At 46.6% G+C, this 14209-nt stretch overlaps 1 protein-coding gene across 2 annotated transcripts; it reads right to left on the bottom strand.

Moving 5' to 3' along the window:
* Nucleotides 1–4802: 4802 nt before the first annotated feature.
* LOC126531254 (uncharacterized) lies at nt 4803–9192 on the bottom strand. 2 transcript variants are annotated; one of them, XM_055071048.1, is made up of 6 exons: nt 9022–9192; nt 8743–8944; nt 8466–8665; nt 8189–8388; nt 7911–8111; nt 4803–7832 (listed from the first exon to the last, which is right to left on the bottom strand). In XM_055071048.1, exons 1-4 carry the CDS (start codon nt 9150–9152, stop codon nt 8223–8225), a joined length of 699 nt encoding a protein of 232 aa, XP_054927023.1. In that variant the 5' UTR covers nt 9153–9192; the 3' UTR covers nt 4803–7832; nt 7911–8111; nt 8189–8222. The 2 variants fall into 2 exon arrangements, with proteins under 2 accessions (XP_054927023.1, XP_054927024.1); XM_055071049.1 differs by lacking the exon at nt 8189–8388.
* Between the last annotated feature and the right edge of the window lie 5017 nt (nt 9193–14209).

Below are 14209 nucleotides of genomic sequence, written 5' to 3'. Positions count from 1 at the left end.
TCGGAGAATGAAGAGCTGAAGCCACCAAATCAGTCTGGTGGCCAGGCATCAACCGACACATCGAGAGCCATGTTTTAAATGCCGAGCTTGTCAGCAGCTTGCACCGTAAGCCTGACACTACTACCATGCTGCCCAATACTCCCGAAAAACCCGTGGAAAGTGGTCGGGATCGATCTCTTCTACTGTCTCGTGGTAGTGAACTTCTACTCGCACTTCTTGGAACTCAAGAACTTGAAGCGGGCCATCATTCAGGACACCACACATGATGAAACACAATAGCCTCGCGCCATGGCGGGTTCGCTCACCCATCCTGAATGTAATAGGGCAAGGTTTCATGGAACACGGATGCGCTGCTCGCGCCTAATGTATACGAGAACTTTATCTGAATGACAAAAAAGAACAAATAAACAAGATCCAAGTTAACAATGTAATAGTAACGCAAAAAGCAAATGCTGCGAGTCATTTTATTAATTTCTTCGAATCAGTTTTTTTCAGCGCCTAGCCGCAATTGCGCAGACGCCTGCCTGCCATCTTCGTTTTCATGTAGGATGGAAAATCTTGTCACTCAAGCAGGCGTGTTTAACCAACTGCTGCTTTTAGATTCTAAGAAGGCTAGCAGGCCGGATGGAATACCAACCCAATTTCTAAAGCGATACGCGGAGTGGGTGTCATTTTTCTTAAATAAAATCTTTGTTAAGTCATTGCAAAGTTACTCGTTGCCACAAGACTGGCGTTGCGCAGTCATAACTCCTGGTCATAAAAGCGGTAACCGATTGCTAATAAATAACTATCGCCCAGTTTCCCTGACTAGCGTCTGTTGCAAAGTCTTAGAGCATATCATAAGTAAGCATATTCTCGTTTTTCTTGAAAATAACGACTTTTTTTATCAGCACCAACATGGTTTCCGAAAGGGACTCTTTACAGTATAACCGGACTCAAAGAGACTAAGTATGATTTTACTTCAGCTATAGACGCCCAAGAACAAATTCACGTCATCTGCGTAGACTTTGCGAAAGCCTTCGCCAAAGTTTCACACAATAAAGTGCTTTTCAAGTTGCATAAAGCAGGAATGAATGACACTATTCTAAAATGGATTGAAGCCTACCTACACAATCGCAGGCAGGTTGTGCGTGTGGACGAGTGCTTGTCCCCTCCGTTAGAAGTGCTTTCTGGGGTTCCACAGGGGTCTGTTCTGGCCCCGTTACTGTTCTTGGTTTATATTAACGACATTACAGAGATTGTCGAGTTCCCTGTGAAATTGAAGCTTTTTGCTGACGACTGTTTAATTTATTGTACGGTAACACACACTGACGACCAAATCAGTATTAACCGGGTTCTTCATTCCCTTCACCTTTGGTGTGAAAAATGGGACATGGAAGTCACAACAAATCGACTTTTACACATGTTACGAACAAAAAAAAGTGTGGCACCATTCCTTTATAATAGTGCAAGCAACAAACTAAGAAATGTACATACATTCAAGTATTTAGGGGTCACAATTTCACATAACAGACTGGCGTAAACATATCGATAACCTGTACTCGGCGGCTTCACAAAAACTGTATTTACTGAAGAAAAAGCAGGAATATGCAACGAAGGATGCCAAATTAATTGCTTATAAAGCTCTGATACCTCCATCTCCAGAATACGCTTGCGTTGTCTGGAGCCCCCATCAAGAAGTTGTAATAGAAAAACTAGAAAGAATTCAGAGAATGGCTGCTCGTTTTATTGCTTCAAGGTACCGAAGGACGCACTCGATAACAACAATTCTGCGTTCGTGTGGGCTTGAGTTGCTGGAAACCCAAAGGAAAAAAGCCAGACTTAAGATTTTTCTTTTTCAGGTACTTCAACTGGTTTTGAAGATAAAAAAGGAAAAAAAAATATGCAGAGTTCCCTGCAAATCGTAGCGAGAGAATAAACCACAGCAGAGCCGTCAAGCCTTATAACACACGTGTTGATGTTTTTCGTTATTTTTTTTTTCCCGGATGGAATTAAAATGTGGAATGCCTTACCTGATGTTGTTGTAGATCAGACGGATGTGCATAAATTTGAGTGCTTGATTGATATTTTGTATCGTGAGCACCCAACCTGATGCTATGAAATGTCAAATTTGCTTGAGTTCTATTTTCCCTCCCTGTAACAGCCCTCAAGCGAGGGTTAACAGTATTAATAAAGAAAAGATGAAAGACTTGCCGTTGAGTCCTTGGAGTGCCGTTCTGATTTCCGCCTCATTAAATTCTTCATCTAACTTGGGACTAGGACTGCCAGTGTAGCGGCCGTGCTCGACCGTCGGTCGTTGCGGGAGGTACTTGTCGCAGAGTTTCATGACGATTTGCTTCTCGTTCGCCGCCCCTTTCTCTTTGTGCAGAAGTCTCTGCATGTCGGCTCTTTGCTTGGATTTGCTTCGGGTTTCGCCCAGCAGGTGCCTCAGCAGTCGCCACGTACTTCCGTTGTGGAGTTGGCCATCCGCGGCGTTGCAGACTTCGTCCCACTGTTGCTTGCTCAAGGTATTGCAGTGCTCTTCGATTTGTTTGTTTAGTTCGGCTATCTTTTTTTTCTCAGATTTCCATTGAGCCGCTGGCCTTGCCATCGGTTTTGTATGGATTTCTTGGCTTCCCAGAGGTGCGCGAGGCGACTGTCCATCTTCTCCGTCAGGAATTCGGGAGTGATGGTTTGCGTGGCCTCCCCGACATCCCTGGTCAGGTCTGCGATCCATCTGTCGATGTCACCGATTGGCTCGTCGTCCACCCTGATATTCCGGTGCTTGCGGAACTTGTCCCAGTCTGTCCATTTGAAGCTTTTGACCAGGGGGGTGGTTCCTGCTCGGGGGATCGTGATCTCGATGATCATGTGGTCGCTACCTAGGTCTTCTAGGGTGTTTCTCAAGTAGCCCTCTCGATGTTTTTGATCATTAAGTCCGGTGTGGTATCTCTTGCAACCGAATTGCCCATTCGCGTTTGGGCGCTGGAATCCGTGATGAGCGCGTATTCCAAGTCTTGCGAGTCCTGCCATAACTGTTCGCCCTTGGTTGTGGTGTGGCCGTATCCCCAGGTATGGCACGTCTATCACTATGAAAAATTTCACACCCTTATGGGTGTAATAGGGGTGTTTCGGTTTTTCACCCTTGTAAACACCTATGAAACTCCCTTTCTTTCAGAAAAAGGTGTTCCACAAGAAAACACCCTTACAGCACCAGTCCTAACTTACACCCTAATATTATGAGCCTAAATTAACAAGGCTTTAGTGTGATAAATGAATATTGGCAGATTACGGATTTATATTGACTATATGTGAAACGCACGCTACCTGGCTGCCCCCGGGCCACAAACTTTAGACAGCGCCAATTACCAGCTGCGTTTCCTTTTAGATATGAGTACTGCTGTAACCATATTAGACATGTGAGTGGTAGGACTTACTGCAGTTCCCGGGTATGTCAAAAAAAAAAACACAGCCATCAGAAAGCCTTAGTTTCAGCAGGTCTCTGCGGGCTGTGCAAGAGGGTGTGCGATTGTTAGCAGGGTCCATGATGATTCCCATCCACAGTTTTTGCAAATACGCTAGATACTTCTTGTAAACAAGATTCCTGTAGTTGTAAGAACGGTATTTCGTACCATTTGCTTTGATGAGCATTTTCATGCATACGTTGTACACACTACAGACGCGACCACCAGATTATATATATGTGGTCATTTCCAGAGTGATATAGAACCTGTATACTTCAGAGAGCACAGAGGTCGAACAACTGACAGCCAGCGGAGCACGTACCCCTCCCGCCGAGGCCGCAGGAACGCGCACAAAGAACGAAACGAGTACTCGGCAGGAACGACTTGCGACTTATACGCCGAGCCGGCTCGACGAATGTCGAACTACGTCACTGGCTAGTTGGTACGCCGTGGTACCGCTGGTACCACCGCAATTGGCGCTAGTGTTCATCGTAAAACAAGGGGGGGGGGGGGGAAAGAAGTCGTAGCCTGCATACAGTTGTCGAACTCGGCAAAGTTCTACAAGCTTGCACATGCTTCCACTGCGTTTTTGGACAGCTATGGTGTTAGTCCTGTCGCCGCAGTTTTAAATCGCAGCCCACCGACGGAACCCTCCCGGTTCCGTGGCCGCCTTCGTATTCGCGTTGGGCTACGGCAGCGCGCATGACTTGTAACTCGTGAGCGCCCGTCGCAACATGTTTTGTCTGCACACGTCGTCGCCTGCTCCTGCCTCACCGTTTCTCCAAGAAAAAAAAATCTAGGCGTTCAATTGCGTGCCTGAACCACATTATCAGACGCGCCGCAGCAGGGGACTCCGGGTCAATTTTGACCACCTGTGGTTCCTTCGGGCGCATCTGAAACTAAGTAAACGAGCGTTTTTTTTTTATTATTTCGGCCGTTATCGACATGCTACCGCCGCGGCCGTTATCGAACTCTTGACCTGAGCAGCGGAAGACGAGAGCCACTTCGCTACCGCGACGGGTTAGCTGCTTCGGACTGCTATAGTGACAGGTTTTGCCCTCCATTAAAAACATATGCATAACAAACGTTTCGATCTCCATCACTTGCGCCACATTCGCGTTTTTTTTAAATTCCGGATGCTAGTGTCCTGAAACGCCAGCATTCTGTCTTTGCTAGCAACGCAAGGGAAAGGTGGAGAACGAAGAGAGTTCATAGAAAGCCAGTCTTCCTATACTCTGAATGGTTCCCAGTGATGCTCCCATTCAATCGGTGTCGCTTGACCAGTTGCAGACAGCGAATGTGCCATTACGGTTGGCTAGCACGGCACAGTCTTCACTACATGTAGTTAGTGAGACGGGCAACAAGAATAAGAAGTTTTATTTTGACAGATGATTTGGGCAAGGTGCAGTTTAATGCAATGCATACTCAGTACAACCAGCGCAAAACACGACTGTAAACGGAATTAAAAGCGATTCAATGCTACATGACTGGACTTAAACCCAGATGCTGCAAACAGCAGCATATATACAGTGCATTAACATACATTTATACATATGTACAGGAATACATGTCAAATACATACCGAAATTTACATAGCACAGATAATTTCTCAGCTTCACGATACTTCGCCGTATAAAAATGCAAAACTTAAGTTTTCTTAGATCAATAAATCGAAAATAACAGCATAAATCAAGGCGCAGTAACAGACTTTTTTGCATACATTAAAGCTCAAATAGCTGCAAGCTGCAAAACGTATCTGAAACGGGTAAGCGTAGTAGAGCACCTTCGCTGGGAGATGAAAAAAAAAAAACGATTCCGGCATTTGTTTTCAGTAAACGAGAAAGCGCGCAAGTATTCGAACTTTCCGATGCGAAACGCACAGAAGGGACTAAAACACATTTTAAGACGACGATCTATATATACCACGTCGCATCCTCCAATATGACCTCATTGTGCAGTTATTTCGTGCATCGCTGTCGTATTGCGAACTATTGAGTGCTGCGTGGGTTTCTTGTTCTTTCTCTGCGTCCACGTACCACTTGAGTTACGCACAAAAAAAGAAGAAAAGCCTTCAATGACATACGAATAAAAATTATGAGGTTTTACGTGCGATAACCACGATCTGATGATGCATGCCGCAGTGGGAGACTCTGGTAATTTGGACCACCGGGGGTGCTTTAACGTGCACCTAAATTAAGTAAACGGGTGTTTTAGCATTTCGCCCCGATAGAAATGCGGCCGCCATGGCCGGGATTCGATAGCGAAACCTCGTGCTTAGCAGCCCAACACCGTAGCCCCTAAGCAACCACGGCGGATGCATATGAAGTCCAAATCGCCACACTGGTCGTATCGTAAACCGATTGCGAGTATTGTGGCGCAATTGCAGGACTGTCGTCTAACTGAAGATGGAAACTAATACTTTCTACAGTAAGGCTCCACTGCGCTGTGTGGATGTTAGAGGTTAAAAAAATGCATTCGACTGAGCACAACCGCGCATGCGTGGTTGCTCGACTTTCATCACAGCGCAGCGAGAAAAAAAAGGCAGAGCAATGCGGCATACGTAACCATTTACCACGGACAGTGCTCATGTTATATTCGGTCATCGAGCAACGCAGAGGTAAGGTTATTACACGTTGGGAACAATGGAATTCGCAATAAATCAAGTGTGCGTTCTTATATCGAGATTAGAACAGTGGTAGCATGTGCAAATTCAATCACTATTCAACGCAAACGCAATAAGATGCATGCGAAGAGCAATGGAAAGACAGCGTGCAGCAAAAAAAAAAAGAAAGTACGGGGGCGAACCTGGTAAACTTAATTCGCTTCAACACTCAAAAAAAAAAAAAAAAAAACGAGCAGACATTTTCTAATCAAGATTTCTTTGAGCGAGCTCGTGCACGCGACTTCTCTAGACGTTTACACACGACTTGGCATAAGGGGAGTACATGTAGCCCCTTCGAAGTAGCTGTTTGACAATGGCTCACGCGGTGCACTTTAATCGCGAGATTACACAAGTGTGCGTAATCTGAACAAGTCAGCAGGCAACGACGTCACAGGAGCGTGAAAGGCGCCAGGGCGCTTCAGTATTCTTACCTATCTTGCAGAGTACGCGATAGTTATGGACACAAATATCAAACTACGGCACTGTGTAAGCGGTGAACAAGCGACGACAGCGGGAAGCACTGTCTGATAAACGACAGGTAATACATAGGTTGGACCATGTAGATCCATAAGAGCATTTGAGTAGTGAAGGACACCAGAAAACTAGAAACAGCGAGCCCGGTGACCTTTGACACCAACCAGTCTTAAAGATGGACGTCATTATCATCATGAGCAAATCAGGAAATCTTTGTTGGCGAGAATAACCACCCTCCCCTTTCCCATTCACTGACATTGTGTCCTTTTGTAGTGGCATGTTAATCTTTCCGAGCCAGTGATGAGCAACGTGGAAGAACCGAGAATGTGTCAAGACCGTTTCTGGCACGAGAAAGGCGTCCGAACAATACCTGCTGAATGCTGAAACGACCACAGCGATCAACCCATGGTCCAAAGTAAAGGAAACCAGCGGTTCGACGAATCCAAAAGCGCATGTCCATAGACGATAGTAAACCATCAAACCAGGAATCTCAACAGGAATGAACCGGGTAAAGTGAAGCAACTGTGACGCTGGAAATGCTACCAACATATAAAAAAATTCGAAGTGCGCCAGCTAGCTGCGGAACCCACATCATACGTTGTCGATCGGAAAGATGGAGCACTTAGTAGGACACACACACACACACACACACACACACACACACACACACACACACACACACACACACACACACACACACACACACACACACACACACACACACACACACACACGTTACTACAAAAGTGCACAATGTCAATGAATGTCCATTACTCTCGCCACCAAAAATTTACTGATCGAGTCATGAAAACATTGACATCCCTTATTAAGGACCGAGTGGTGTCCACGTAACCAGACCTCTTTTACTGTTCTGCTTCGTATTAACTCGATTCCTAAAAGCGCCGTCCATTCGCAGAGCAACGTACCCCTCTTCCAAAGCAGAGAAGCTCGCTACGCTAAACTTAAATATGCCTGTGCAAAAAGGCAACACCGAACTGTAGGAGCACATCCGATGCTGATGGGACGGTGACGACACGCAGTCCTTCAGAGCATGAACACGCCGTCCACACAGTGCAGGACACCGCCATGACAGACGTGCGACGCGTTCACGAGTATGAGGAATCTTGTATAGAGGACGTGGCAGGACGACCGTGCTGAAGATTGTTGCTCGTGAGGCAAGGTCAGGGATTTTCTTGTAAATGAGCGTCTGGAACAATTCTCTTGCGCCACAAGCGACAGCAAACACTGGGAACCTGAAACGACACAAGCCCAGTTTGTTGGTCATTCAAAAACACGCAGGTGCAGTACAGTCGTGTGTACGCGATATTTACCAGAATTAAGTGCAAGGACGCCAGGCTAAGTCCAGTCTTACAGCAAGACGCCGTCCGCGAGAGAACGTGGAAGCAAAAGCAGTCGCTCATGGAACGGGTGATGCTGGCGCCCGAAGTAATCTCTTTTGGAGTGCAGAAAGGAGAGTCGACGTGCTGGAGCCTGCTAGGTACCGACCGCAGTCGAAAACGGGAGTGCAGAACCTGTAACGACACAGTGCGTATTTGTTGAACAGTGGAGGACACAGCCGTAATACGAGTCCCGTGTAAACGACACTTACCAGTAGTAGTGTAGGGCGAGGAGACAAGTCCAGTCTACCAGCAGGACGCCACTGGCAAGGGAATGTAGAAGCAGTAGTGGTCGCTCCTGGAACAGGTGATGCTCGTGGCCGAAGTAACATTTTCGAGTGCAGACCATAGAGTAGTGCAGGGGCACGCTGGGTACGCTTGAAGACCGCTGCTGGAAACAGGATTGCAGAACCTGTAACGACACAGTGCGTATTTGTTGAACAGTGAAGGACACAGCCGTAATGCAAGTCCCGTGTAAACGACACTTACCAGTAGTAGTGCAGGGCGAGGAGACAAGTCCAGTCTACCAGCAGGACGCCACTGGCAAGGGAATGTAGAAGCAGTAGTGGTCGCTCCTGGAACAGGTGATGCTCGTGGCCGAAGTAACATTTTCGAGTGCAGACCATAGAGTAGTGCAGGGGCACGCTGGGTACGCTTGAAGACCGCAGCTGGAAACAGGATTGCAGAACCTGTAACGACACAGTCCGTATTTGTTAAACACTGGAGGACACAGCCGTAATACAAGTCCCGTGTAAACGACACTTACCAGTAGTAGTGCAGGGCGAGGAGACAAGTCCAGTCTACCAGCAGGACGCCACTGGCGAGGGAATGTAGAAGCAGTAGTGGTCGCTCCTGGAACAGGTGATGCTCGTGGCCGAAGTAACATTTTCGAGTGCAGACCATAGAGTATAGTGCAGGGGCACGCTGGGTACGCTTGCAGACCGCAGTTGGAAACTGGATTCCAGAACCTGTAATGACACAGTGCGTATTTGTTGAACAGTGAAGGACACAGCCGTAATACGAGTCCCGTGTAAACGACACTTACCAGTAGTAGTGGAGGTGAGGAGGAAAGCCCAGTAGAAAGACGAAACGAAGATACAATGGAAAATAGAAAATGCCCGTCTGGATCGTGCCTGACCCATGTGGTGTAGAACTGCGAAACGCGAAACTCTCCATGGTTCTTCACGCCGCAGAAACTGACGACTTGACTTTTTGAACTTTTTTGATGGCAGAATAAACCAGCTTAGCTCCTCAGAAAGTAACGATGCATGAAGTGGACTACGTAGTCACAAGGACTTGAACGTTCAGAAGGATGGAGAGAGCAAGTTAATATGGAAATCAACGAAATAGCAATCAGAAGACGATCTCGAAGATAGACAAATTCAGTACCGAGATAAAAATACGGCTGTTCAATGCGAGATCTTCCACGCTTGGAATGAAAGAACGAGCGTGCTCGGTGGAACCTGAACAATAACTGCCATATCGCGCCATCAAGCAATTCGAAAAGACCGACTAGCAAGAAAATTAAGCATAGTATTTGACACCTCGTGGTTAATATCAGGAATGTTCTGAATGATTATTTTCAGACAGGAGAAAAATTTGAATGCAGATGTACCAACACTTAAGGAATTTTTCGAAGAAAGTTTTGCAATGACAGCAAACGTAAGTAAGTTTGCGTTGATGAAGTTATGGTTGGAATATCATAAGAAACCAGGCAGAGGGCGTGTACATAGAAGCAAGAAAAAAATTCGTCGAGCTGCAATGATAATTTTGCAAAGGGACACCAAACAGTGAAGAAATGAGAATTTAAATGCGCATCAAGGTGCCGTTCTTGCGTGATCAAGCCAGATCGGTATTCTAGGAATGAACGGGCAAACGGCAGACTCGAGTGAAATGCTCACGAAGGGAAGAGTACTGCAAGCCAGGACAAAAAAGATTCGGTTGGCTGGAATTTCTAACGTCCTGCACTGTAACAGCTAATATCGGTATTCAATGACGGGAAAAACCGGAATCTTGGGACAACCTTCTCCCAGACGAACATAAATGATCTATGGAGAAATATACCGAGGAAGATAAAGGACTAAATGCCTCAAGAGCGCATCGAGAAGAAAACGGAACGTAAGCACCAACACTTATCGGATGCAAGCCCTGCGGTGTATTCAAGTGCAGCATTCATGGTACTGTTATATCAGAGCGGAGATACTGCTGGTCCTGGCAAAGAACAGTAGCTCTAATGAACACCGTCGTCAGTCTCGCGAATTAGAACTTGCGAGCAACAGTGAAGTATCGGACCACTTGTGCAATCGTGCTGCATTGGAGAAAGAAAATGTATAAAGCACCCGTTGAACACAGACAAGAAAATGAATTACTCAGTAGAGCAATGGGGATACGTGAACAGTAGTGAAAAATCGAGCAGGTATAACCAGGAGTCACCGTAGAAAAGTCGCAGTAACAATTCTGTAGAAGGGATCCCAGTTGCTACAGGCCAAATAGCCGTTACAATATGCCGGATAATAATGAAAGGAAAGGAGATTATTCTCGTGTAAGGTATACGTCGAAAAGGATCTCAAGACGAGGCATTGATGTTGATGAGTTAGGCATGCACTTTAATATTTGGAGAGCAACAACGTGAATGTTGCGTTCCGTGAATATTAGAGGACAATTTCAACGGTCCACTAAAAGCACAAGTAATAAATGCCGCCACCTGCTTCATTTGGCTAGAACGAAGCGTGTATATTGAAAAAGTGCAGAAATTCAGCAAGCAAACGAATGTGCAGACAGTAGGTGAATACCCGATATATTAATACCAAATGAGACTTCAAGGGCGCTTTCGGTAGCGCCCGTATCACAAGACGAGCAGCACCCGATCACATGTAAATGGAAGGAATTCGTTGATTATTAGTGAGACACCTATATGGACAAACTTCACGGTGGAGTAAACGGTACACTGGCGCATATACGTGAAAGAAATAGTACGACAGTGCGTTATGTGGCTAAGATACAATTCCAGATCGTTGTAAGAGGATGCACTTCCTCTTGAGGATAGAGTAACGAAGACCACATTGCCTGAAATAGCCGGTTTACGTTTCAACGGTGGGCTGGGAGCACATACAAAAAAAGTAAGGAGACATAGCCAAACTTTGTGTAGCAACTTTCGCAAGTGCCATGACAAGAGGTGTACACTGCGAAACTATTGGAGACTCTTCACATCTGTTTTCTACAGTATATTCGGCGTTTCTCAGCTCGAACATAAATGTGCTCAGCAACAATGCAAGACTTTCAGGACAACGAATAAGGCATTGAATGCGGTCACAGCAACATGAAGTCGATAAACAACTGAACAATTTATGACCTATCACCCAAGTGGAAATTTCCTTCACAAAACACCGTGTGGGGGCGGTTTCTGTGAAAGGCTCATTCGTAGTTTTCAAGTCTACTGCGGAAAGCGATCGGTGGATGTGTGCTGCATAATGGAGAACTATATACCCGAGTACACGAAGTAGGTGGTATCATTAAGAAACAATCGTTCACACAAGTTCACGATGGACCTGGAGAACCTGTTCCTGTAACTTCTGCGGACCCGACGGACGGAACCGGACAACTGGGAGGAAGCATTGAAGAATAGGACGGCAACCTTCGACAAAAGACTACGTAGAGTTACAAAAGCATTGGGGAAAATTTGGCACTCCGGCTAGACGAAATAAATTACGGGTAAGGAAATTAAATCAGCTAAGAAATATAACGAGGAACGGAATTCAACGTCGTCTTATTCGGAGAGCGACATACAAAAGCCTTTTGTAAACTTTGTGGCGAAGTTTTCCGAAGCATAAACCTAACCTCGAAGGTCTGCATAATAAATACAATTGACAGCAAATTTCATCGGAAGCCCACAAAGTTTGTGTACTTGCGGAACCGGCAAGGTGTAGCAACAGGATTAAGAAAAGGAGCACTGAGAGAACACGAACCATAGCCGTCAGAGGAAAACACGGCTTCATTCAAAAGCAGACCTTCGGAACCTTAAATGCCACAGGGCTTATACGCCACACGAGAAAACATCCGTAGCACCATAGGAGTGTATATACATGGTAGTTGTCAGAAGTGCAGGGAGTTGAACGAATCTCCATCTCCCAGCTGAAAGCCACCGACGAGAAAAATGCAGGCGTAACACGGCCGGAGACTAGATGTGCAGAACCCGCACGCCGGATATGCTTGTGAATAGCCGCAATGGAAAGACTGTAGGAACCTGAAATCAGACAGGGCTTGTTAAACCCTCGAGAGCACAGCCATACTACGATTCTACTGTTCACGGTACTTGCCAGGAGTAGTGCCGGGCGAGGAACAAAGTATAGTCCACCAGCAACACTTCCCCGCCGAGGGAATGCAAAAGAGTTAAGACTGTCGGTGACGGCACGAGTGGTGATCAAGGTCATCATCTGCGACGCAAGGAGGAAAGTAAACACCAGAAAAGAACAGCTGGAACCGCAAAGAAATGGACCACTCACCGTAGCTGCTGCACGGCCGGGCTCCGCTCCAGACCGTAGGCGACTGAAGGTCGCCGCAATAGCTAAAAGCTGGCGGGGCAATTTCAGAATGGCGTTTGCTTCCGTGATTCCACATTTCGCTCGATAGCACTGACGCGCCCGGGCTACCTTGTCACGAAATAGTGGGGTCGGGTCGCAAGGCCATTCAGAAGGGTCCATGTCCCTGACGCACTCGTAGAGGACGGCTATCCGCTGTAGCCTGCGCAGTGCCAGCTAAAACCTGAAGCTATACGCCGCCACCCCGCAACACGTGGCCCGTCCTCTTCGATTCCGGCACGGAGAAGACCCGTGTGGCCGCAAGCCATGCCCACGAAACCTCAGGCTTACAGCTAAGCAATTCTTTAGTGTAGCTATACGATCGTAGTGACCGCTAGCTAGTGCAACTGAACAAACATTTAACTTCCCTAAGGCGTGCGCCACCCTCGCCAGCTCGATCATCTAGAATATGCACAAAGACCACCTGATGAGCGTTTCGGACGCTCGATGCGAAGCTCGCAGAGACGACGCTCGCCGTGACAAGGGGTTGCTGCGCAGGTCCTGGGGTTAGTGGGCACACTCAGACTCGGATGTCCAAACGGCCACAGCCGTGGAAGGATTGTTGCTTAGAAGCATCTGATCTGGAACGTAGGCAAGAAAATACTTGTAATTTTGAGCAAAAACCAGTGCTGCCAAATTGTCACGTGTAATTTTGCCACATATGTGGGCGAAAATTTTCTACACGCCAGGACCAAATTCATTCAGAAAAGCATCTATACGCTGTGAGGAAGTCGCTTGCTGAGAGCCTGTGGCCAAATTCACTGGAGCTGACTGAACTTAAACCCATTCGACAAGGAAACGCTAAACAAGCACGATGAAGTCCAAGATATGTGCGTCTGAATGGCCGGCAGTTAAAAAAAAAAGGGGGGGGGGGAGTTTCGAACCTAGGTACAACGCCTTGATAACATGCCTTTCACACCTCGGACATCGAGTTGTGAGCTATTCACGCGTCCAAGCAATATATATCAATCAAGAAAGCTATCTGTAAATAACAAGCTACACTTCCCGCTCCTCATCGGCATGTTTCAAGCGTCATACTTGGCTTAGAAAATAAAAATTACGATGTTCAGTTGGTTATACATGGCCACGTTTTGTCTGAACACATGATGACCCAAAACGTTATGAAACTGGTGGTCATAACTCCGTAGTGGAGCAATTCAGCGCCTTAACGAACGCTCTAACCTGCTTTGCTGAAACCGCTTCCAAAATTTAGTCTTACTCACACCGGAGACTCAATAAAAAGTGGCCGAGCTCGCTTACGTGAGCCTTTGGTAATGCGTGTCATTGTAACTTGCAGTCAGCTGCAGAAAGAGCAACCGAAGCTGGCCACCCGTAAGATGACATTAGAAATGTCGCAAAATAGCGTCCGTGTAATAATGCAGGCATGCCTCATGGACTTCACTTGTCTGCTAAGATGAACAACTACTATTGCCCATATTTGTACACTACATTTTTTAGGCTTGTAGCGCAGCTCAGAAAGAGCAAAAAGGGAGGTGGAAGAGGTAAAAAAGGGAACGGAGAACAGAGTGAACGTTCCCTATCATTACCCCTTCCATCTTTTTTACCCTTTCTGAGCTGCGCTACAAGCCTAAAAAGTCATGACATACCAACACGCCCAAACTGCCACGCCTTTGTACACTGCAGCACAATTACGCG

The sequence above is a fragment of the Dermacentor andersoni genome, chromosome 5 (assembly GCF_023375885.2).
Source record: "Dermacentor andersoni chromosome 5, qqDerAnde1_hic_scaffold, whole genome shotgun sequence".
Lineage (NCBI taxonomy): Eukaryota > Metazoa > Arthropoda > Arachnida > Ixodida > Ixodidae > Dermacentor > Dermacentor andersoni.
This window is presented reverse-complemented; position numbering and strand designations above follow the sequence as displayed.